The sequence below is a fragment of the Mustela erminea genome, chromosome 7 (genome assembly GCF_009829155.1).
Source record: "Mustela erminea isolate mMusErm1 chromosome 7, mMusErm1.Pri, whole genome shotgun sequence".
Taxonomy (NCBI): Eukaryota; Metazoa; Chordata; class Mammalia; order Carnivora; family Mustelidae; genus Mustela; species Mustela erminea.
In genome coordinates, this window is record NC_045620.1 from 21,529,704 (window position 1) to 21,556,034 (window position 26,331).

General features: G+C 49.2%; 2 protein-coding genes across 3 annotated transcripts in view; both read right to left on the minus strand.

The window, feature by feature from the left end:
* Positions 1–15,960, minus strand: part of SRC (SRC proto-oncogene, non-receptor tyrosine kinase) — an 86,179-nt gene extending 70,219 nt beyond the window's left edge. The window contains exon 1 of the mRNA XM_032350711.1: positions 15,879–15,960. The gene's annotated coding sequence lies outside the window, so the exon portion shown is untranslated. The remainder of the gene's footprint in view (positions 1–15,878) is intronic.
* MANBAL (mannosidase beta like) lies at positions 2,620–25,880 on the minus strand. Of its 2 annotated transcripts, none has more exons than XM_032350717.1 (3): positions 25,777–25,880; positions 15,879–16,087; positions 2,620–3,550 (listed from the first exon to the last, which is right to left on the minus strand). In XM_032350717.1, exons 2-3 carry the CDS (start codon positions 16,026–16,028, stop codon positions 3,443–3,445), a joined length of 258 nt encoding a protein of 85 aa, XP_032206608.1. In that variant the 5' UTR covers positions 16,029–16,087; positions 25,777–25,880; the 3' UTR covers positions 2,620–3,442. The 2 variants fall into 2 exon arrangements, with proteins under 2 accessions (XP_032206608.1, XP_032206609.1); XM_032350718.1 differs by having other exon boundaries at positions 15,879–16,084; positions 25,777–25,812.
* Positions 25,881–26,331: the final 451 nt, after the last annotated feature.

Here is a 26,331-nt window from a genome sequence, read left to right on the forward strand (position 1 = left end):
CACTTCTAACAAACCTCATGACTTACACAACACAAATGTCATCCTTTACAGTTCTTGAGGTCAGGAATCCAAAATGGGTCTCACGGGGCTGACATCAAGGTGTTAGCAGACCCGTGTTCTTTCTTAAGGCTCCAGGGCAGAATCTATCCTCTTGCCTTTTCTGGCTTCTAGAGGCCCCACCTTCCTTGGATTGTGATCCCACATTATTCTACCTTCTCCTTCTGTCATCACATAGCCTTCTCTTTGACTTTCCTCCTCCCTCTTGTCCTCATAAGGATGTTAGTGATGACACAGGGCCCACCTCAGTCACCCAGAATAATCTTCCCATCTCAAGATCCTTAAATTAATCACATCTATGAAGTCCCTTTGTCACAGAAGGTAACATGGTCCCAGGTTCGGGGACTGGGATATGGACATCTTTGGGCGGCCCATTATTCTGTCTACCATATGAGACATAGTACCTCGAAGAAGTGGGAAGGGAAGTTCAAAGGTCCTGAGGCAGGGCTCTTCTGGCATGCCCGAGGAAGCTGGAGACCAGTGAGGATACAGTGCAGTGGGCAAGGGCAGCATGACCTCTCACAAGAGCAGAAAGGTGAAGGACGTTGGAGTGGCTCTTGCAGGCCTTTGTGGGTCCCAGTGGGGACTCTGACCTTTCCATGCGTGAGGTGGGAGAAGGTGAGGGACATGGTCCTACAGGTTTTACCAGGATCGCTTGGGCTGCGGTATGGACAAAGGACTACCTGTGAGGAGGCTGCTGCAGCCTTCAGGTGAGAGGCTGGGGGCTGAGGCCGCAGAGGCAAGCGGTGAAACAGGTCTCCTTCTGGATTTTGAAGGTCAAGTCACAAGGAACCACTTAAGGGTCAGAAGTGGAGAGGCGCTATAAGAGGGAAGTCAGGCATGAGTCCAAGGTTTTTGGCCTGAGCAACTGGAAGAATGAAGATGCCCTTTAAGATGGGGATGACCGGGGCGCCTGGGTGGCTCAGTGGGTTAACCCTCTGCCTTCAGCTCAGGTCATGATCTCAGGGTCTTGGGATCGAGCCCCGCGCTGGGCTCTCTGCTCGGCGGGGAGCCTGTTTCCTCCTCTCTCTCTGCCTGCCTCTCTGCCTACTTGTGATCTCTGTCTGTCAAATAAATAAAATCTAAAAAAAAAAAAAGATGGGGATGACCACAAAAAGCTCAGACTTGGGACTGCTGCTGAGAAATCTGGAATTTGCTTTGAGATGTGTTGGGAACCCAGAAGGAGAGAGGAGAAGTCGGATATGGGAGTCTGGAGTTCAGGACCGGGATCTGGAGGGATTTGCTTGGGGGACACCAGCAGGTATGCAGGTGAGATTTAAAGTCAAGAGCCTGGATGAGATCTCTAAGGGCTGTGTGCAGAGATGAGAAGACCAAGGATGGAGACCTGGTGCCCCTCTGATGAGGAGGAGCCAGTGATGCGGGAGGGAAACGACGTGAAGGTGGGGTCCTGGCAGTCAGGAGAGCCGAAGGCTGCAAACTCTGTCCACATGAGGGGCTGGTGGAGCAGAGGATGAGCCTCTTGCTTCCAAGGACTGTTCTCTGGCAAACAGCCTCTACGGGAGTTGGACCTACTGAAGCAGACTTATTCTTATGAGCCGGAAGCTGTCTCCCCTGCTGGAGGCTGGAGTAGGTCCACCCTCCCAGCATGATTTCCCTCTGGTCTCACCTCCAGCCAGGCTTTAAGACTCCATTCAGTCACTTTCCCTCTGCCAGGTGGCTGTGCTGATCACCCAGATTGAGCTGGGTGTCCCTCTGCTCAGCTTCCACAGGATCTGCTGCTCCCCTGTTGGACAACTCCCCACCCCTAGCCTCCTTCCATGTCTGAGTCCCCCACTGGGCTAGGCACACTGGGCTAGGCAAGCTTCCTCCTTTCCGCATCCCCGGAGCCTCGCTGGTGCTCTCATTAAACATCTGGCCACGCCTGGTCCTGCTTTGCCGAAGCTCCAGTTCCTAGACTTCCCAGACCTCAGTGGGGCCCCTTACACACTGCGCCTACAGACACTCACTGAGTGTTTGTTAAATATCAAGGAAAGGGCCGTGGACTTGGACCCAAGCCCAACTTCTGGCACTTCCAAGTACTTTGGACTTCAGTCTCCCATCTCTAAAATGGAAGTCCTACAGGCTCCTCACTGGTTGTGACGACATTTGGGAAAGTGTTTGGCAAACTGGAAAGCAGCCCAGCAAAATCAGTCACTAGAGCTCGAAGCTTTTCCTTGGCAGCTGATTCAGGACACGTGACCAGACCTGCGTGACCCACCCCACGCCATGTGAGGCCTTCTAGCTAGAATTTTTTTCAAGCTGCTCGGAGGACAAGCAGCGTCTTCCTCTGGCAATGGGAACTGGAGAGTGAGTGGGGCCCAGCCCTGGTGGAAACTCTCACACACGCACGGACATTCACGAGTGTTTCCAATGACTAAGGGCCACATGAAACCGTTGGCTGGACCCTTCCTGAAACCTGTCCCAGAATGGTTCGGCCTGCAGCGCTGCTCTGACCATCCTCAGCCCTACTCTCCCACTTCTCTGGGGGTGAGTCCCTTGCCTGCACCCAGGGAAGGACTCTGAGCTCCCCCTCTCCCTCAGCAGCAGGTAACACACAGGGCGTTCAGCATATGAGGCAGTTTATTGACGTTTACTTGCCCAAATGACTTTTCCTCACTGTTCTGGGGTTGAAAGAACTGGGGGAGGGGAGGTATACAGATGGAAGCCAAAAGGCACATACTGAATGTGCCAAGGTGGGCTGAAAAGGGGTTGGTCTGAGATGGACAAGGCCATTTCAGAGGCTAAGAGACTTTGGGCCCAAGCACATGTACTCACATAGCCAAATCCCTTCCATCTGCCAGAGGAGAACAAGGCACCACCCTGGCCAGCTTTCCCGTGGGTTCCCCCGCCAGCTTCGGACCCAGCTGTTGCACTGAAGGGACCTCCTACATTACAGCAGCCATGGCATCTGGACCTGAACACACAGGGCAGGGCTGGCCTGGCTCCATCTGTACAGCAGGGACGAAGGTGGCTGACGAGCAGATCTGTGGTGCCCACATCACCGGGGGAGGGTGGTGTTTGTCGGCATGAGATCACGACTCTGAAATGCAGCGTGAATCCACAAGTGGGGGGCTGAAAGCTGGGCACAGTGGTTAAGTATGGAGCTGACCCAACGCTGAACAAACAGACTCCTTACATAGCCTCTGCTCACAGGGTGTTCTAGTTCCCTTAGCTCTACACTGTCACAGAAGCAGAAGGAAGAGGAAGTGGTGGGCTGCCCAGCTGGGACCCCTAGGGACTGTCACGATTGTCCAAATCTCTGTGGTCAGAGAGCGGCCCAGCCACTTCAGCCCTGACTCTGGGACTGAGGGAACAGGACGCTAAGTCCCAGGAGAACTGGCCCCAAAGGCCCCTGCCCCGCCCGCGGCTCTGCAGGCCTCCTCTTCTACCGCTTCTTCTTGGCCTCCTTCTTGGGCCTTTTGCTGGCAGAAAGAACAGCAGCCTTGGGTTTCCTTGTCACCTCCGCACTTCTGGGCTCAGAGGGCTCTGCCTCCTGTGTGGCAATAGAAAGGAGAGTCCTGTTTAGACGAGTCAGCCTGACACCAGCAAAAACGAGACTGTTGTCTGAAAGGGGCTTTGCAAACTAAAGCACAGGGCCCCAGAAACACCAGGAATGGGAACCGTCATTGCTGGGACGAGGATCTTCAGGTGGATGGAGCTGGGGCTGCTGGGCAGGGGGGTGGTGGGGGAGGACCCCCTCCCATGAGCAGGGCAATTCCAAATGAAGAATAAAGAAAGAGGCCCCAAAGGAGGAGGCAACCTTTGGAGCCTTGGAGGGGAGGCAGGGGCGGGGGCCGGGGGGGATTGAGGCACCTCCAAAGCCAGCCAAGTGACCTGTGGGCAACTCACTTCCCCTTCCTGCATCTTGGTCTACCCAGCTGTGAAATGGAAACCGTGATGCGTGCTATCAGACAGTGCCCAGCAGCCCAGGCGGCACCCAGTGTGCAAGTACCAGTCAGGGCACAGGCGAGGAGCCGGCCAGGCCCAGATCCACCGAGGCTCGCTCTCCCTCCAGCCCTACTGTCCTCTCCTCCCATTCAAGCCACAGCACACCAGGGCTGGGAGGGGTGGGGAGCACTGGCCTGCAGCTAGGCAACCACTACACAGTGTTCTGTGGGGCCCAGCAGAGGTGCCCCGGGGGGGAGGGCAGAGAGCAGCCTGGGGGCAGAACTCCAGACTCTCCCTACAACCTGGGTAGCCCTGATTTTTCTGTCTGTCCCATTCCATGTGCAGAGGCTCTGCTGCTTTAAAAACAGACTGTGCAAAAGCACAGACCTAGCCCTGGCCTTCACGGCACAGTAAAGACCATGGACTCCGGGAAAGGGACTCAGCCTGCCACAGTCACAAAGGCTCATGTCAGAGAAGAATCTGGACAGGACTCAGTCCTGTTAAGTGTTCCCTGCCCTCCGGGGGTAAGTGCCACTGTGCCTTGGTCAGGCAGGATATTAGTGTGGCGCGTCTGGCCTGGAGAACACTGACCACAGCCCCCGGGCCTCCTCTGGCCCCCAAGTGGACTTCACTTGGCCTACAGTGTTTATATTTAAAAACTTGAGCCAACTGGTACATTTCCCATTCAATCCAGACTCCTAGCTTTTCTTGAAAATGTTAAAGGCCTGGCAATGGCAGCCCCTTTATTCAGGCGCCCACTCTACACCCCCACCCCATGGCCCCAGCACTAGGATAAGGAAATGCTTCTTGGCACCTGTGTTCTTTTATTAAACATGGTAAAATAAAAAGCAGACAAAGAATACTAAGAAGGAGCACACTTCTGGAAGAGAACAGTATTTCCTCAGTTAAAGTGGCCGACTCCCAGCCTGCAGCTTGCTTCGCTCCCTGTCCTTCCCAGGGCTGGCTCCTCAAGCCTGCAGGATGACAGCAGAGACGCAATCGTGGCTGAGGAGGGGCAGCCCACACCTCTGGGGGGCCTACTCCCGAGATGTGACAGCCCCCCTTGTCAGCCATCACTGCCTCCACTCCACCCTGCCAGCCTGCCCACTGAAACCTCAGAAAGTAAAGGCCCAGCCCAGCCCCAGGTACCCACAGGTGATCTTCCCAAGATAACAAGGGGGCCAGCCCTCCCCAGCCAGGTCGCTGGTGGCAGCACTGGGCTCCGTGGCCTGTCAACCTGGGCCGATACTTTAATGTAACTTGGCCAAAAAAAAAAAAGTAATAAAGAAAGAAAAAAAGAAAGAAAAAGAAAAGAAGAAAGCTAGCCCATTAGAAAGCTAAACAAACAGAACCTCAGAGGAGCCAGCGTGTCAAGTGCACAGGCTGAGCACACCCCCCCACCACCACCGCAGAGCACAGCAATAAGGCTACTGTTTAAGGCAAACCCCACAGGGTGCAGTCTTGGGAGACCTTGGGAACTGGAAACTGTCCCCAGGGCAGTGCCCATGAGGACAGTGCAAACCGGCCAGTCCCTGAGTGCCGGAGACAAACAGGCCCCGAGGAGATGAATGGTTTCCGCGCAGGAACTTGCCAAGCATCTCCAGAGCTCCTGACCCTCTAAATTCAAAGCTGAGTGCCCCTCCGGTTTCAGTGGGACTCAGTTTAGAAACCACAGGGACAGTGACTCTAGCCTGCCAGCCCCAGGGCTTCCCTCATTCCACAGTCCCTCTCTTAGGTGCCTTATCCATTCTGACACCTCCCCACCCTCTCTCCTGAGCACAGGTTTTCCTGACCCGGCTATCTGTCAGACGACTGGAGTGGCACCCGCCCCCCCCCCCCACCAGGCACCTCCAATTCCACTGTCCCAGACCATCCGAAACCCCTTCTCCAGCAGACCAGGTCCTCCTCCCCACCAGTCTCTCCTCCCAATGGTCCAATCAGTCACCACGTCCTGGTGTTCGACCCCATCTACCTCTTGGTCACACTCTCCAGCACCGAAGTCCCTACATCAATTCCTCCACTGCTAACGGACCTCCCTGCTCTATGCCATGCCTCGTGCAGATCCCCCCCAACATTAAACCTTCCAGGGGTTTTCCATCTCCCACAGCCTCATGCCCAACACAAGGAATGGCATCTAAGGAGCCCACATCTCCAGCATCTTCTGGCTCTTCTTCAGACCCCACACTGGGTCAGCTGCCAGGGTTTCTGCTGGTCACCTCTAACAAGAGAAGCACCCTTCTTGGCCACCCAGCAAACCCCTCCCTGTGGTTTGGCCCTGCTAAGAACGCACTCTTACTCACTGTCTAGCCTTCCTTCTCTGGTCTCCACCTCCAGCAGGGGGCATATCCTTTTCCCCACCCCTACCCCTACCCCTGGTACCAAGTAACCACCCATGCCACATTACACATTACCAGTGACACATTCTCCTGCTGGTCTCCCCTACTAGCTTGTGAGCTCCCTGAGACAGCTTCAACTGTGAATGAATGAATGAATGAATGAATGAATATGGAAGATCAGGCAAGATCTCCCATAACCACGGGAACTTCACTCTGGTTTATCATCATGAAAGTAGAACACTTAAGGGCGCCTGGCTGCTTCAGTCAATGGATAGTGCGACTTGGGATCTCAGGGTCATGAGTTCGAGCCCCATGCTGAGTGTAGAAATGACTTAAAGAAATATTTACATATATATATATATATATATAAACACTTGGGACTAGGTCTCACTTTTCCCATGGGCACAGAGGACACCAGGAGATGTCAAACCCAATACATATTCCCTAAAGTATGGCTAGGCACAGCCTCCAGTAACAAGAGCCACACCGGCTGTATTTACAACATGCCAGGCCCCAGGCGATGTGCTATGGACCCATTTTATTTTAGCCTCGCAAAGTGCCATGCTGAGTCCCACCGGACAGACGAAAGAAGAAACACTTGGAGAGATGATGTGACTTGCCGACACGCAGGTGTCCGTCAGTGAGCGGCAGCGCCAGGACATGAACCTCTTAATGGTTATAGGGTAGAACAGAGTGTGTCCCAGGTATCCTAGGGAACTTAGGGCTGGAGACCAAGACCCCAAGTTCACTGAGCAATCCACCCTCTCTTTAGCAGCACCTGGAACCACAGGCCATACAGATGACAGGAGAACAAGAACGGCCCATTCTAGATTCTGCCAATGGGTCCTTCGGACCACTTGTTTGTGACCGCAGTTTCCACAGGAGTCAGGAGAGTGGGTTAGTGCTCCCCGCGCAGGGCTCTGTTTTTCACAGCTAAAGGCAGCTTTCCGTGGGTGTGTGTACATATTACAGTCATCGAGTCATCTGAGCGCATTATCTGTCTCCTCCTCACCCCAGACCTCCTCCTCCGTTCCCCACCTCAGTTTTTGGCATCATCACTCACCCAGTTACCCCAGCTAGAAACCTCCAAGTCGTTTCTGAGTTCTCACCATTCCCTCATGCCCCCACACCCAATGTGCCCCAGGTCCTATGCATTCTACCCTCCAAGGGGTTCTCGACTCCACCCGGCCCCTCTGGATACACACTACTACGCCAGGCAAGACCCCATGGTCCCCCGCCTGCCCCCTTGCTGTGTCAGCCTCCCCAACATTCTCCTCACCATCTGTCCCACTGCTTTCAGTCTATTCTAAAACAACAGTCTTGACTGTGTCTATCTGCTGCTTTAAATGTGCTTCTGGTTCCCCCTTTGTAGGAGACAAATTTCTACAAGCTTCCCTGGGGCCTCCAGTCTCCTGGCTCGCACCCCTTATGCAGCCCACCCTGTCCCACCAGGCTACCGGCCCGCTGGTATTGCCCATGTGCTTTGTTCCCTGTCCTGCTCTGCCGGGGTCCCCAGCCCTCCCACCTCTGTATGTGTACTCAGTGGAGGCAGTTTTGTGCCAGACGCTACGGGGTAATGAAGACAACGCATGCTGAGCGATGTGCACCCAACATCCACTCACCAAGCGTCCATGACCCTAATAAGCCAGCCACTGTGAGCCCATTTTACAAGAAAGGAAACAGAGGCTCACTGAGTCTCAGTGACTGGTCCCTCAGGGCATAACCGAGCTCCCCCCAAGCTACAGGGAAGCAAAAGTCGCTCTTATGCACATGATTCTGATGCAGGGGTCCTAGGCACGAAGGGCTACAGCTCCAAATCCTTAGCCAGCAAGAACGACTCTGAACAAGTGGCTGACTTTAATTTCTCCTCAGATACATGCTGCTGGGAAGGCTAGGGGACTCCCAAGCACTACAGCCCCACCTTCAAATCTGGGAACTCCATGCCTCCTCTGAAGCAAGTTTTAAGCTTCCTCAGCAATCATGCCATCTCCGGGAGTAAAAGAAACCCTCCCCCACCAGGGGGTCGCTAGCTCTGCGGAGGCCCCAGTCCTCTGCGGACACAGGCTTCATCAATAATGAAGCAGATCCACAGCTGCTTACGAGGCCAGGAAATTGCTGCTGTTCATCAAATTCAAATAATCAAATCTGTGCCACAGTGCATCTGATCTCTTCCAGCAGGGTAAGCACTCGGAACTGTATGCCTTCCACTACACAGTCCAGCGTGGACTCAGTCTGATAAATCAGAACAAAGCAGCACTCCGTACAGACCAAAACCATTCTTTCCTCTCAAGCAGTCCAGGGAAAGAAACCCCGTGTGCTACGTGCGCGTATCCTCATGCACCTTCTCTCACTTGATCCCCAGGGACTCTGGGCTGGGAAAGCATGCCATCCCTCTACGACTCAGGACACAGGCTTAGGGACGTGAAGGGAGGGCGGTGCTCAGACCATGTGTCCCCAGCGCTGATGCTCCCACTCGTCCGACCGCGCACTCTTGCCCCAGGCCCTAGGCATGGTGGGGGCTGTGAAGACCTTGCAGCGGTCAGCCAGCAACCCTTGAGAGGAGGCTAGGACTAGCTGGAACCGGGGGCGGGCGAGAAGCCATCGTCGTGGGCTCAGCAAGGCGAACGAAGACACGAAGACACGGTGTCCAGAATGCGCATGGCAGGCCAGGAGAACCGTGATTACAGAGAACGGCCTTGGGGCTTATTCCAGACACAATTCAGCATGACTGCAGGCCCTTCCCACTGGCTGGTCTGTGGCTCTTTGTGTGCCTGGCCGTCTCTCCAATGAGACAGTATACATCCCGAAACCATGTTTATACCGTCACCCTGCCCACCACACAGCAATCTCTCCAGAAGGGCTCATTAAGTAAAAAACACCCTGCTGCCCAGCTCAGCAGCAAACTGCTCCCAAGCTGAAAAATATACAGGGCAGAAAAAGCAAAGTTAGTTCTCAGAGCCTGTCTCCTAAGGTGTTGAGAGTAGGTATAATATACACTTGCCCGAGTTAATTATTTCCTCTGGCAGCCTCAGACAGAACTTTCCAACAGGGTCCTGAAATTCTAGGCCGCTGCTGGGAAGGCTCCATCTTTTTCAAGGCTCTAAAACGTGCAGAGCTTTCTAGCTGACAGTGAAGCCTATGTGGGCACCACACTGAAAGCTACCACTCTTGCTATTCTGGTGAGTTCTCCACTGGATCACAACGCTGGGCATCAGTTGTCTCTGTCTGCCCAACCCCCTTTCCATGGGGGCTTGGCTCCTTCTTGATCCCATGTGGTTCTAGGGAGGACTCTCAGTCCCTGTGGTTACAGGCGTGGCCAGTTAAATGTGGCCTGGCCAGAAATGGTACCCACTGCCCCTTCCCACCTCTGGGGCAAGGTACAAGCATGTGGCCAAGCCAGAGCCGAGTAGAGACCTTCCATGAAACCTGGAAAGTGAGCATCAGCAGAGAGATGGCTTCTCTTGCTTGTAATCACAAGCAGTTAGGATGTAGACAGAGGCTGTTGCAGCCACCTTCTGGACACATGGCAAAGGCCTCGAATGAAGCTGACACTCGCAGGAAAGCCAGGAGACAGAGACAGAGCCCTGAAGACCTTTTACGCCTCAGAGCTCAGCTGCGCCTTGAAATTCCCAGTTCTAAGAACCAATAGTTTCCAGAGAAACTGCTGGAGGTGTTTTGCAACTTTCAACCAAGTCCCGGTTGCTGCAAGAAGAGACTGCGGCAGGCCAAACAGAGACAGCAGAGTGCAAGCGAAGGTACCAGCCTCGGGGCTGGCAGCGAGGGAGACGGGCCACACACACGTGAAGAGATGGAAACTATCAGCACCCAAACTCAGCCAGGTGAACCACTGCTACCTGTGTCCTGAGGCGCTGAACTAGAAGTCAACACCCACTTGCGTCATCTCTGTGGGAACAGGAACAGACGTGAGCTCTCCTCGAACGATGGTCGTTTTCTGGGAGACCGAAGGCCCCTCTGCCAACTGCTCTGCCCTGTCTTCAGACAGAGCCACAGAAAGGAGACCCCAGCTTTGTCTGCACAACACTCCTGCTCCTTTGGGACACAAGCCCTAGCTTCCCCAAGCTGGGTCTGCTACAATTCCTTCCCTGGGGATTGTGGAACTGAGACCAAGCAAGAAGGCAGCCTCCAGATGCTGCAGCTGAAGGACATACACTCTAGAAGCTGTTAGCGGCCATGTTTCATGCCACTGCAGGGATGGCGAGCAGAGGAAGCCGAGCCCTGGTGAGAGAAGTGAAACGGATGGACGGGACGGGGAGACCGAGGGGCTGCAGATGGTGAGTGACAGGGTCCTGGTTCCCACCCCTTCCAGACGCCCAGCTGCATCCCCGCTCTGGGACAGCACCTGCATCTTTTGGGTATAGCCACACTGCACAGAAACTGCTTCAAGCAGGTCAGGAAGGCCCCAAGTTCAGGCCTTTCCTGAATCTTCATTTCCCTTGAAAAGCCCAGCAACCCACTCTTAGGATTTCAAATAGTAAAGCCATGTGGATGAAATACTCCCCAGGTCTCTATGCCTAACTTCTCACTGGCTCTTTCTTTCCCACTTGGGTGTCTTGCTATTATTATTTCAAACCTAACACATGTAGAACTGACTGCCTCCTACCTTCCCAAAATTTGTCGGTGCTTCAGGGAAATAGTATAAAGACTAGACCAGTGGCTGCGTAATAGAATCCCCTGGGCACTTCAAGTAAATACTAATGTGGGCTACAGTGAACAACAGAATCAGAATCTCTATGGGTACAGCCCAGGCCTTTGAAAACCCCCCAGGCAGGTGCGGACAGATGGAGAATGGTGGACCAGCCCAAGAATTCCCCAGGCCCTCACTCACAGCAGACATCAGTAATCAATTACTTCACCTGGGGCCTAGAAGCAGGCCCAGAATCCATGCACTATGGCCACCACACAATCCATCAGACTTGGCATGAGAGAGGACATCTGTGTGCCCTCCTGGACTGGAGAGAAATGGTGTAAGGATCTATTACATTTTAGAATCCAGCCTACGAGAAAATGCCTGGATTAAGTATGGCCCAAGCCTCAATCAGGCTCACACAAATGTTTGTTTTCTCAGGTCTTGGTTTAATTAGGTGTCGATGAGAACACATTCTCATTTGGCTTAGGGCTGGAAGGACTTCAGTTCTGATTTTGCAAATTGGTTCTTGCTCCCACTAGGAAAAGAAGGGGGTGGGGTGGGAAGCATTTGTATGTGTTCCTTTTTTCTTCTCTGATTACCCCCAAAAGAGCTTTCAAATAATCTGCTAAGTATTGAAGTACTGAAGTCATAAACGAGTTGCAAAAAAATCAGCTTACTGGAACAACAGGAAAGACATTCTTCTGCTTTTCAAAGGCTTTCCCATCATCTAGAGCCAAAAATATTATCTTCTGACCCAAAAAGCCACTAATAAACCTTGTTTCTATAGGCCAAACAAGAGGGATGATTTTGCCCTAAGCAAAACGACAAAGAGACTAAGACTGTTCTCCGGGTCCTCCCACCCCGACCTCTACCCTCTCCCCCCTCCTGGCACCCTTCACTTTCCTCCTACGATTGGGCTGCCAGGGTCCCCACCACCTATGACCACAGGCACCCTTCCTCCTTACGAGCTCCCTGGCCCCAAGTAAAATCCCCTTCTTTTCTCCATCCCCATCCAAATTCCAAATCCCAGCTAGCAGCAGGCTCAACCTCGGAGCACAGTCTCGGCATTCACCCGCTCTTTGAAAGACTGTGCACAGAATACTGTGTTCCTTTCCATCTAGTTGGGAGTGTGGGGAGTAAGAGAAGGCTGCCTTCTGGGGGCACACCAAGGAAAGCTGGCAGCAGAACCCTGGTATAATAAATAGAATCCATTTGTTGGCCTGATGCACCAATAAAAAATTGAATTACCAGTACTGTATTTTTTTTGTTACTGATCCATTGAAAAGCTTAAAAAAAAAAAAAGCTAAAAACAGTAAGCTTTAGTCATGAAGACAATTCACTTATGTGAGCCTTATTCCCCTAAACTGCGAGATAAATTAAAATGAGATGGTATGTACTATATTTATATTTCAAAAGACAAGGCTGTTGTCCCAAATTAAGCTCTAAATGGCAGAGTGGGGAGTCGGGGGAGCAGGCATACGGCTGAGCCCTTTGTCAACTCCCTGCCTCCACAGGCCTCAACCCACTATGCCACTAAGAACGTCAAACAGATGAGTAAAATGTACCCTCCTTTCCTTGTTTGCTAAACTGACCCCAGTCTCTGTGGCCAGCCTGGAAGGGTTAAGAACACTACAGGAGGTAAGGAGCAGCTCTCCAAAAGGCCACACACCTCTGACTCCACATCCCTGTCTAGAAAATAAAAACATTCATCACCTCTGTCCCTCAGGACTCTTAGCAGGCTTCATCAGTGGCCAATGACAGTAAAAATGTTTGTTATTTATAATACCCAATAGCATGCCGTGTCTGTGAGGACAGAGCCCCAGAGCGTGGGGATTACGTTTTTAGAGCATGATACAATTGTGAGTGGAAAAACTCCAATCGTGACCTCCTTCTCAAAATACCAGAGTAAGAAACAGAGATGGACAGAACCCTCGGAGGCCATGAGTCCATCCAAGTTCACCAAGGCTTCCCGTACCCTCAGTGGCTGTGCCTTCCCCACCCACTGCCCCCTAAATGCTGGAGGTCCTCAGGGCCGCAGTCCAGATCCTCTCCTCATCTCAGCCCATGTTCTCACCCCCAGAGACCTCGTCCTCATCTGGCTTCAACATCTCAGCGCCCACATGTTGATCAGCATTCAGCCCAGACCCTTCTCCTGCTAGAGACGTGTGGATCCAACTGCTTACTTGCCAGAGCTGCCTGGATACCTTAAAGGCACCTGTTTGAACCTGAACTCAGCACATTTCTTCCCCAGCCCCACCCCCAAGATGCTCCTTCGCCAGGGCTCCCTTCTGCAACAGTAATGGCCATGATCCTCCCAGCTACACGAGCAGATCTCTGGGACGCAGTCATCTCCATGAAAAATGGATCTCCAGAAGATACTATATGTTTTTAAGTGAAAAAAGAAACAATGTGAAACTGTATTTAGTAGGTGCCATCTTTTATGTATCAAAGGGGAGAATATTTATATATACATACACACACACACACACACACATATATATGTATGTAGAGCTATACCTCACACACATATGGATTTGCTTATGTTTTTTGTTTTTGTTTAGTTTATTTACTTGACACAGAGAGAGACAGCACAAGGAGGGGGAGAAGCAGATGGACAGGGAGAAGCAGGCTCTCCGCAAAGCAGGGAGACCGATGTGGGGCTCAATCCCAGGACCCTGGGATCATGACCTGAGCCGAAGGCAGATGCTTAACCCACTGAGCCACCCAGGTGCCCCTGCTTGTGTTTTCAAAAAGAAACAAAAGAAGAATAAATCAAAATAATAAAAATTATTACCTATGGAGGAGGAAAGGGAAGAGAGTGGAGAAAACCCAGGTGGAAGGAGACTTCTGGTTCTGAAGATGATCATATCTTGTGTCATTTTGACTTTGGGAGAAATATTGTACATAAACATTTTATATTATGTTTAAATTAAGTTAAAATGGGGAAAAAAAAGTCCCTAAAATTTCAAAACAAGTTAAAGCAAACTAGCCTAACTGCGTATCACAATGGGAGTATAACTAAAAGAAGAGGAGAATTACTAAACTCAGTACTCTGACCATACGTCCCTACTGGGATATATTCTAAAGCCAGAAAGAACCACAAAGAAATCCTATATTTCATTCTGAGTCTTACTGTTAGTAGTAAAAAAACAATGTAGTTATTTTTAAATTATAAAAAATACATTATAAGTGTGCAGAATAGAGTCAACATCAAAAAAATCCTGCTTTCTTTAGAAAAGCCTATTTGCAAGGCCAGCCCCTGGCTGGCACCTGGGAAATCAGATTTTGGGTGGTTCCCACAATTCCCAGAACTGATTAAGAGTGACTCACTGTACCTAAACCAAACAATATGCTTTATGCCGAATACCTGCTTTCCTTCGGGAAGTCTTGAATTCTGGTCCATGAGCAGAGGGTGCTTATGTGACCCGTTCCCAAGAGAAGTCCTAGGCAATGAGTTTCAAATGAACTTCCCTGGTAAGAATATTCACACGTGGTAAGGCTCCCCATGAAGCCATGTGAGCATAAAAAATACCTAAAAACTTATCCAATATATAAAAATGTATGTTCAAGGAGCATCTTGGTGGCTCAGTTGGTTAAGCGTCTTCCTCTTGGTTTCAGCTCAGGTCACAATCTCAGCGGGGTGAGATGGAGCCCTGCATCATGCTCTGTGTTCACCATGGATTCTGCTTAAGACTCTTTCTCCCTCTCCCCCTCCCTCTCATCTCTCTCTCAAATAAACAAATCTTTAAAAAAAAAAAAAAAAAAGAAAGAAAGAAAAAGAAAAAAAGATGTAAATATAAATATAATGTTCAAAATGATGTGAAAAATCAAAGCTTCATTGGCCGAGACTGGAGAGTGCTAGAGTCCAAACTTGTTGTTCTGAAAATTAATAAAAGGAAAGAACCAAGCACTTATCTAGATTTTACTACAAAGCGCATTTCAGAATAACTATATAGGCAATGAGGAAAAGGTCTTCTTCATGGAAGAATTCCAGCTAATAAATGCAGAAGGAAATAATGGAGCTCAGCAATGGATACTGCAAACACTTTAGGTGCAAGACTGGTGGGGATTTTTTAATAGAGGGATCAGCTACCACCACCTGAACCCACAGACCAATCCCGGAATCTCTAAGTGTGTGACAAGCAGACACCATATGCTCATTGATGACACGTATCAGGAAGTCCACAGTGCCAGCTAGGAGGTGTTCTCACCAAATAGCCTGATCTGAGTTGACTCGAGCGTCTAGATTGAACTTCCTATTAATAGGAAATACAGGGAACAGAGAAACAGGTTAAATGACACCACACAGAGGCAATCAGCTAAATCCTGGACGCGGATACTATAGATGACAATGACCTGCTTTCTCCAACAAATCAGTGTCATGAGAAAAGGGAGCGTGGAGGAGAAAGGGTGCTGGAAGGAGGGAGTATGCTACAGAATAAAGATACCTACAGAATAAAGTCAATACAACAAAAAGCCAATCTGATCCTGTCAGTGTCTTACCTAAAACCCTCTGGGCCCCGCCCGCACCTCTCACTCATGTCCCTCTGTGCTCTGGCCACAGTCATCCTCATTCAGTGACTTGAACTAGAGTCCTTGCAAAGGTAGTTCCTCTGTCCCAGCGTAAGACCAGATCCTACCCCTTGACAGGCACCATCACAGTGCCCTGGGCTTCTCATGGAAACATACATATTTCTTTCCTATCTGCCCTTCTCTCAAGGACTAGAAGCTGCATGAGGAAAGACTCTACGTCTTGCTACAGACAGACACGTAATAGGCAGTAAATAAAAATCTGCTTAACATGTGTGAACCAACAAAGTACTGGTCACATGCTTCAATGCCACTAGGCGGGAATCTGACATAGTCCCAACTGGTTTTCTTTGCCACGGTATCTGTTTTTAGCACCTAGAACCCAGTATGATGGTAGAGGCTCGCAGGGAAGGACTCACCGTCTCGTGGGACTTGGGAACAGGTACGATGATGGCCAGCACACAGATGAGCTGGAAGATGGCCCCCAGGAACAGTCCGTACCGTAGCAGGTTCTCCAGGAAAGTGGGCTCGGGCACCTCAGGAGGTGAGAAGTCCAGGTCGGAGGCCATGGCCCGGGCCACCTGCTGCCTGTGTTCTCCTCTGATTCAACACTCTCCAGGGCCAACTTCTAAACACAAAGGTTAAGTGTCATGTTTCTACAACTGACTTTTAAATGGTTCCACTTGCCCAAACACACCCATACTTCCAAGGATATATAAAGCGATCACAGTGAGACGTTAACAGTACTTATCTAAGTGGAAGATGTATAAACAGTCATTGGACTATACTCTCAACTTTTCTGAATATTTGAAATTTCTCCAAATACAGAGTTGGGAAAATGAGTAAAGGCAAACACTTCGACAAAAATCTCTAATCAACATACACTTGAAGGCCTGCTACAGGTCAGATTTTGCTCATTTATTCACTTATTCATCCAGCTATTCATTCAGCAAATACCTGCTGAACACCGAGCACGTAAGAAGAGAAAAAGAGACCAAGCTCTGCTCTCCTGGGGCCTACATCTCAGGGCAGAGGCCAACAACATATCCAGACGTGCTGTGCCAGCTGGTGACAACTGCTCTGAACAAAACTGACAAAGGGCACTGTTTTACTTTGTGCAGGGTGACAGGCAGGAGGGGCTCTCTGCAGAGATGGGGACTGACGGCAGAGATATGAAGTGTGAGAATGAGCCACTGGAACATCTGAGAGAGGCACATCCAGGCAGAGAGAAAAGCAAGTGTAGAGGCCTCGGGGCAGGGAAATGAGGTCAAAGTGGCCAGAGAAGAGTGCTCAAGAAGGCGAGAAGATCAGGGAGAAGTGTGGGCTGGCCCACTAGGACCGTGACATTTCTGGACTGACTGAAGCCACCACGGGTTTGGGGCAGAGAAGTGACATTATCTGACTTACATTTTAAATGGGGGGGACAGGGAGTGCAGAGTAGACACAAGGAGGCCGGTAAGGAGGCCACTGCCAGTAAACCCAAAGAAACAATGCTGGGGACATGAATGACAGGGGCAGTGGTGGCCAGTGGTGGCAGGTCCAGCTTCACCCAGCCTCTCCTTTCACCAGGGCTCCCACTCCTAGTACTCTGACTGAGCCCAAACAGCTGCCTAAAGTTCTCCAAGAGCACGGGCTCTTTTGAAATCCTGGGCCTCTGCCCAGGCTCACACTCTGCCAAGAATGTCCTTTTCCATTCTGACTGCTTGGTGAAGCCCCCACTCTACCTCCAAGGCTGAGCTCAAGCGTCACCTCCCCAGCACACCTTCCTTATTGCTGTCTCCCACCCTGGTATGACTGAACTGCCTCCCCTCTACCACGGCACCCACAAGTAACTTTCTTCTGCCCACCGCCACGAGAAAGGGGCAAACTGATTTTTGGAACCAGGCCCACCTGACTCCAAAGCCCTCTGTGTTTTCAGAGGTCTGTGCCACACTGCAGTTTCCCGCTAAATCTGAGCTGTCCAATATGGCAGCCATGAGCCACCTGTGGTTATCGAGAGTTGCAATACAGCTGGTCCAAACTGACAGGGCTGTCCAGTTAAATACATACTCAAGTTAGGAAATGGCAGGAACATCAAAATGTAAAAAATCTCATTAAGGGTGTTTTTATATCGATTACATGTTGAAATGATATACTGGATTAAGCTGTTATTAATTTCACCTGATCTTTAAAAAAATAACAAAACTGGAGGATTTACTTTCTGATTTCAAAACTTACTAGGAAACCTACAGTAATCAAAACAGTGTGGTACTGGGATAAGGATATAGACTAATGGAATAGAGAGCTCAGAAATAAATCCTCACATATGTAGTGGACTGATTTTCAAACAAGAGTGCCCACATCATTCAATGGGGAAGAACAGGTTTTCAGCACATGCTGCGGGGACAACTGCATATCTACCTGCAAAATAATGCCGCTGGAACCTTATACCATATACAAAAGTGAACTCAAAAGTGAATCAAAGATCCAAACTTAAGAGCCCAACTATAAAACTCCTAGAAGACAACATCGGGGAAAATCTTCATGAGATTGGATTTGGCAATGATTTCTGAGATGTGACACCAAAAGCAAAGGCCACAAAATAAGAAATAAGTTGGACATCATCATGATGAATTTAAAAACTGGTACATCAAAAGACATTATCAAGAGGGAAAAAAAAACAAACTGGAAACAGTGGTTGTTTCTCAAGAAGTTAAACATAGAATTACCATATGATCTGGCAACTGCACTCCTAAGTATGTACCCCAAATAACTAAAAGCAAAGGCTTGAACAGATACTTGTACTCCAGTGTTCACAGGAGCACTTACAACAGACAAAAGATGGCAACAACCAAGAACCCATCAACAGATGAACAGATCAACAAAATGGGGTGCACACGTACAAAGAAATACTATTCAGCTATTAAAAGGAGTGAAATTCTGACGCCTGCTACAACATGGATAGATCTCGAAGACAGGATGCTAGAAATAAGCCAGACATGGAGGGGCAAACGTTGTATGCTACCACTTGTAAGCAGTACCTAGAATAGCAAATTCTCAGAGCCAGAAACCAGAGGCTGGTGGGGAGGAGAACGGGGACTTAGTGTTCAATGGGGACAGAGTTTCCATTGGGGATGCTGAAAGACTTCCGGAGCTAGAGAGTACTGATGGTTAGACATCACTGTGAATGCCACTGAACTATACACTTAAAAAATGGTTAAAATGAAAGGGAAAAAAAATGGTTACAATGGTAAATTTTATGTTATGTATATTTTACAATTTTAAAAATTTACCTTTTTCATTTTACTTTTGAAATGCAGCTACTAGAAAAGAGAAGATTACACACGTGGCCTGCATTGTATTCCTATGGCATAGCCTTGGGCTAAAGAGAAAGTTCTAAGACCTTCCTCCACCGTAGAAGTTTCACTGCTTTGCACTGTCAGGGAAGTGACTAAAGGGTAACAAAACTGCCTTCCCGGTAAACAGAGTGGGACTTTTGCAAAGGGTACTGTGTCCCTTTTGACCTGGACACTTGGGAAGATTACACGCCCGTGCCAACAGGGTGGCCACTTTCACACTACTTCAGCTTTCTCTGGGAGCCACCTTCAAAGCCTAAGGCCCCTTTTGGGAAAAAAAAAAAAAAAAAAAAGTCCTCAGAGCTGGCAGATCTTTACCCTCCCAGGAAGGATCTGACTTCTGGAAAGAACCCAACATCCTCTGAATCCAAGTATGGTGAATCAGGTGGGGCCTCGAGCTCAGGAATACCATTTTTGGTCAAATACAAGGTATGACGAGGCTCAGACCCAGGCAGATTGTTTGGGGTGGCTCATGAACTGGCCCTGAAGTGAATTCCAGGGCGGCTACAGGAACAGCTTCTCCGGAGGACACACGCTGTCCTGCCAGGGCACCAGCATGTGAATACCAAGGTAGAAGCAAGCGCTCTCATTTCTTCACTGTGGCGGCTCACAAAGTATAAATCTTTATTTATTTTTTTAATTTTTGCTGAAGATTTTATTCATTTATTTGAGAGAGAGCGAGCGTGAGCAGGGGAAGGAGCAGAGGGGGAGGGACAAGCAGACTCCATGCTGAGTGCTGAGCCAACACAGGGCTCGATCTCACACCCCCGAGATCACTACCTGAGCCGAAATCAAGAATCAGAGGCTTAACCGACTGAGCCACCCGGGTGCCCCTAAATTATACATCTTTAAAAATACCCTTGGGGACACCTGGGTGGCTCAGTCCGTTAAGCGTCTGCCTTTGGCTCAGCTCATGATCCCAGGGTCCTGGGATGGAGTCCTACATCAGGCTCCTTGCTCAGCGGGAGCCTGCTTCTCCCTCTGCCTGCTGTTCCCCCGCTTGTGCTCTCTCTCTGACAAATAAATAAATAAAATCTTTTTTAAAAAAAAATGCCCTCGGTCCCAAGCTTTATGCTTAAGGCTGTGACAAGCCTACTAAACTTATCAGTACTTAGATTAACTAATATTACCAACAGCAACACTGTTATGAATGCTTGGAATATGATAAAAAGAAGGGGCCTGAGGGTAGGGGCAAAACGCCTGACTCTATCAGCCATAAGCTATACTTTGAGCGCATCTCTTGACCTCCTGGAGACTTGATGCTCTCATGAGCCAAACAACAATAACATTTATTCAAAGCTATAATGCATATAGGCTTTTTTTTTTTTTTAATGGCAATAAGACCATATATAACAAGAGCCATAAAAGTGATTATATCCTTTGACTGAATAACTCACTTCCTAGAATTTACAGTAAGGAAACAATTCAAAGCAAGAAAAAAGGCTTCAGGTACAAAAAAGTTCACGGCAGTGCTATTCACGACACTGAAAAACAGGAAGCAACTAAAGTATCCAACAATAAAGAGGCAGTTAACCCAATTATGGCCCCTCATGGCATATTGCCCCTTCACTAAGATGGCAAATACAAACAACGCACGCCCATCAGGTCAGCAGAAAGTCTGTGCAAAATAACATTCGCTGAAAAGAGGCAGTAATTATACGAGCACTGTGAATGCAAACACATATGAACTGATTTCATTGGCCAAAGAGCCAAACAGGCTATGAAGATGTGAATCGTCACCGTTCAAGCAAGGACTCCCATATTGGATGGCCCAGGTGTAACAGGAGGATAGTTGTGAGAAGGTTCTGGAAAACACAAAATGCTCTGCACAGATTGTGTATGCCTTACAACTCTCACCTACTTTTCTCTGCACCCCTGAGCTTGACTTCCCAGCCCTCCTGCCAGTGTTTCTGGGTCTTCAGCTTCTGAGTACAGAAGTCACAGGAGTCCTAGTCGTCCTTCAGATCTTAGGTGGGAGGCGGCTGCCCTCAAGACTCCCTGGGCCAGGCTGTCTCCCCTCATGCCTTGGCATGGCTGCAGCAGTAGAACAAGCCAATCATTTGCCAGATGCGCACCACACCCCACAGTGAGCATCTCATTCACTTCACAACCACCTGGGGAGGCGGGTGTTGCTAATGAGGACGAGGACACTGAGGCTTGGAGAGGTTACCTGGCCTGCCCAGGGACCACGTGGCCGATGAGTGGTAAAGACAGGCTTCAAACTAGTGGGCTCCTCCAGAGCCTGAGCTCTTCCCCACTTGGTCAGTGGTTTTCAAATAGCAGGCTGTGACCCATCAGTGAGCCACTGAAACCACTTGGGGGCTGCAAGAGGCTCTTTTTTTTCCTTTTAACTTCATTAGCCAGCACTTGATTTAATTAAATAAATGACAATAGAAAATAGGACATTAGTGGGGCGCCTGGGTGGCTCAGTCAGTTGAGTGTCCGACTCTTGATTTCAGCTCAGTTTGTGAGCTCAGGGAAAAGAGATGGAGCCCCTCGATGGGCTCTGGGCTCCCTCTCTCTGCTCCGGCCCTCCCCTCCCCTCCAACATTTGTTCATGCTGACTCTCTGCGTCTCTCTCTGTCTCTTAAAAAAGAGGGAAGGGAAGGGAAAAGGAAGGGAAGAAAAACATCACATTAGTAAGGGTCAGTATTGTATTCTGAAGCCTTTTTTCAGTTACATCCATTTACATCCAAATATATGTGTTCTGGGCCAAAATTCAAAACATATTTCCTATTATTTGAGAAATCAGGAGTCTGGAGTCTAATGTTTTTTACTTGCTTCACTATTAAGGTCCTGGACAGCAGAGCTCCTGGGCCCACCCTGAGTTTGTTCCAGGGCCTGACTCAAATATTTGGTGAATGATGAAGCCTACGCCTGTTTCCCACCTGCAAAGCAAGAGCAGATGCCTCAACCAACTGCCTCGTTTAACAATGAGGGGTAGGAGTGGAGAAGCACAGGGCTTGCTTAGGCTTTCCCTGTGAGTCAGGGCAGAGCTGACTATCCCGATGTCTCTAGCCCTGCGGGGAGCCAGACTTCCTTTAAAAGCAGAGGTTTTTATACGTTGGGGAAACCTCATACCCTTACCAGAATTTAATAAAAAAACACTTACTCATCTATTACCAACATGACAAATAATTTCATAAGGTTACTAAGACCCTAAGCTCATCCCTGAAATGCCAGCCACTAGTGGTCCGAGGCACTCATTAATCAGACAGAGTAACTGAGCACCAACTGTGTGTCAAGCATCCCTCTAACTGCCCCCCCCCAATCTTCATTCAAATGGAGGCACTCACACACACATATGCACGGAAGATAATATCTGAGCTGAGTATTATGAGGAACTATAAAGAGGGAGTGTGATTTTATGTGAGGCAGTGAGGGGAGGGCTTCTCTGAGAAGGTGACCCAGGGAGACAAAGTGAAAGCACAGGAACATCATTTAAATATCAGCTGGAGTACCCCAGCTTGGAGGACCAGCGGGGAGGCAGGAATGAGCCTTATGATCAAGAAGAACAAGAAGAGTGAGCCAGCTGGGTAAGGCCAGTAGGCCATTATAAGGCCTCTGGCTTCTCCCCTGAGTAAAAGGGAGCCAATGCAGGGCACTTATCAAAGAAGATGGCAGGATCTGACTCATTTTAAAACGGTCCCTTCGGGACACCTGGGTGGCTCAGTTGTTAAGGGTCTGCCTTAGGCTCAACTCATGATCCCAGGGTCCTCCAATCGAGTCCCACATCCGGCTTCTTGCTCAGTGGGCACTCTTCTTCTCCCTGTCCCTGCTGCTCCCCGCTTGTGCTGGCTCGCTCACGCTCTCTCTAATAAATGAATAAAATCTTAAAAAAAATAAAACAGTCCCTCTGGCTGCCCCTGTGTTGAGAACAGACTGCAGGGGGCAAGACTGGGAACGTAGAGACCAGTCAGGAGGGTGCTGAAACAGGCAAAAAGACATGCCGGCACCAGGGTGGCAGCAGTGGGGATGATAAGTTCTGGGGTTATGGATATATTTTGCAGAGAAGGCCAATGGCATCACTGAGATGAAATCTGAAAGAAAGAAGTTAAAAATAGGGGAGCCTGAGTGGCTCAGTGAGTTAAAGCCTCTGCCTTCAGCTCAGGTCGTGGTCCCAGGGACCTGAGATCAAGCCCCATATCAGGCTCTCTGCTCAGTGGGGAGCCTGCTTCCCCCTCTCTCTCTCTTGCCTACTTGTGATCTCTGTCAAATAAATAAATAAATAAAATCTTTTTTTAAAAAAAAGTTCAAAATATCCCTGAAGTGAAACTACACTGTATGATACTGTAATGGTGAATAACAAGACATTAAGGATTTGTCAAAACCCACAGAACTTTACAGCACAAGAGTAAACTTTAATGTATGCAAATATTTTTAAAAAGATCATTTAGATGGGGCGCCTGGGTGGCTCAGTGGGTTAGGCCGCTGCCTTCAGCTCAGGTCATGATCTCAGGGTCCTGGGATCGAGTCCCGCATCAGGCTCTCTGCTCAGCGGGGAGCCTGCTTCCCTCTCTCTCTCTCTCTCCTCCTGCCCCTCCATCTACTTGTGATTTCTCTGTCAAATGAATAAATAAAATCTTAAAAAAAAAAAAAAAAAGATCATTTAGGAGGTCAGGGTATCCCAGGATACAGGGATCCCAGGTAACAGAATGTGACATTCTTTTTTTTTTTGAAACATGTAATATATTATTAGCCCCAGGTGTACAGGTCAGAATGTGACATTCTGAATCTAAATGTATTACAAATGTATTAAACAACTTCACTGAAAGGGCAGGGGGAATCAGGTACAGACCTCAGTAATTTTGGCAATGAGGGGAGTCTGTAGGACTAAAGGTAAAAGGAACTGCCACGTGTATTCTCTAGTTGATAAAGTTACTTCCCACAGGCAGCAGAGGTTAACAATTCTGAAACTACTATATATGTATACTGAAACTGAACAACTGAGTAAATGGATGGTAGATGGTGGGAGCTAGATTAGTCACAGATGGAGTGGGAGGTTACAGATCAGCCAGAGGCAGCGAGAATGGTCCATGTGGAATGATGAGAGTTGCAAATATGAACTCATATTTAGCTTAATATAGATACAGGTGGCTACACAAAGAAATATTTATAGATACGTGTAGAAATACAGGTTAGTATACACACATCTGTAGCTTGTACTGAGGGTCTAGGAGCATGGGCATCCCAGTAGCAACGATTGCATCTAACAACCAAGTCTTAGCATTTATTCTCCAATAAAAGGAAGCAAGGCTGCTTGGAGAAGGTTGTTTTTTTTTTTTTTCTTTTAAAGATTTTATTTATTTATTTCACGGACAGAGATCACAAGTAGGCAGAGAAGCAGGCAGAGAGAGAGGGGGAAGCTGGCTCCCCGCCGAGCAGAGAGCCCGCCACAGGGCTCCATCCCAGAACCCCGGGATCATGACCTGAGCGGAAGGCAGAGGCTTTAACCTGCTGAGCCACCCAGTCGCCCCTGGAGAAATGTTTAATTCTAGGACCGAGGCACGAAACATACAAGATGAGCCTGGAACATAAAGTTTAAAAAAAAAAAAAAAAATGGGACACCTGGGTAGCTTAATGGGTAAGTCGCTGCCTTCAGCTCACGTCATGATCTCAGGATCCTGGCATTGAGCCCCATGTCAGGCTTTCTGCTCAGCAGAGAGCCTGCTTCCCTCTCTCATGTTCTGTCTGTGCTCTCCCTCTCTTTCTCTCAAATAAATAAAATCTTAAAAAAAAAAAAAAAACCACCACCACATTCTCTGGGGCATGCCAGAGGGACAAAGGAATGCCCAATGGCCAAAGCTGGAACATTTTGAGCAATAATATATAGTATTACTGGATTATAACCCAAAGTATAAAAATAAATATCTGAGCCATACTGATATAAATAACTGAATAGGTAAATAAATAAACAGGGGAGCGTTGACAAATTTCTCCATAATTTATGTAGATACTCTGCCTTTAAATTGAAGCATGATTCCACACTCTTAAGTGTGGGCTGTAATGACTCTATTCCATGACTACAATATGGAAAAGGGGAGTAAGGGAAGTAATTTTACAGCGGAAAAACTTGACTACTTCAAGCTAGCAATCCAAGTTAACATCAAGTGACAACTTATATTGATAGTATGTACCCTGGATGCGATGTGATAAGAATGGACCTTACTCTGTGGTTTTCCTCCCCAAAACCCCTCTTACCTAATCAGGCGAAGAAAAAAAATTAGACAAATCTCAACTGAGGATCATTTTACAAAGTTATCTGATCAGTAATACTCAAAACTGTCAAGCTGCTCTAACAAGGAAAGTCTAAGAAACTCTCAGGGCCAAAGAGGAACCTAAGGAGACATAAGGACTAAAAGTAATACAGTATCCAGGATAGGATACTGGAACACAAAAAGGACACTGGGGGAAACTGAACCACATGCAAATAAATCATGGACTTTAGCTAACATTAACTTATCAATATTGGTTCACTATGCTAAACACGCATTGTGCACCTAACTAGGCGCTTCGCATTCACCATCTCATTCAATCTCAGATTAAATGGCCTATGCGCCCATTTTACAGAGGAGGAAACTGAGAACCGGGCAGGCAACCAGAGATGGCCCACGACTACCCAGCACTATGAGGCCCACTCTGGAGTCCCAACTCCAACCAGAATGACCTAACGCTCCGCGGGTGGGAGGAAAGGCCAGGTCCGCGCAGAGTTCAGGCCCAAGCTCCAAACGAACGCACGAGGCGGCACCCGGCGAGGCCCTCCACGTCCAAGGGGCTCAAATTCCCCTCTGCCAGTAACTTCCTGACAAGCGCCCCGGGAAGTTCTTGTCGTCCGGTGCAGGGCGTCCCGGGGGCCAGCCGAGCAGCGCCGCCGGAACGAGCCCGGCCGGCGCCCGAGCCCAACCCCCTCTCCGTTCCCACAGCCCGGACCACTCCGCTCCGCCCCGAAGCCCGAGCCCGGCCGCCGCGCCGCCGCACTCACCTCTCGCGCCGCCGGGCCGCTCCCCCGGAAGTGGTTCCCAGCCGCGGATCCCGGAAGTGACGCACTAAGCAGCCCGCGGGCTCCGCTCCTCCCGCGTTGCCAGGGTTCCGGCCTTTGTCCCAACTCTGTGGGTTTGAGCAGGAGGGGGAGCCCTGGAGAAGCGGGATACCGACCTCCCCGGATTCCTTAAGCCCTTTTGTCTCAACACATTTCAGCAGTGGTTCATAGACCTCTATAGGCGCTTTAATTCTATGCTAGACGCTGAGCTAGGAATTTACAAAGAGGGGAGAGGAACAAGAATTCTTAGCATTCAAACAAGAGCCCATTATAAGAATTCGTTCAAACCTTTCACGGGGTTGTGAGCTGGAGCCCCACGACAGGCATAGAACCTACTTTAAAAAAAAAAAAAAAAATCGCTGAGTGCATCCTCTATCCCCTGTGCTGGTTAGTGCAGAGACAACGAAATTATGAAATAATGTTACTGCTTTAAGCTCCTACTTTCAGGGTTATTTGTTATATAGCATATATAGATAACTAATACACAGAAGATCAAAG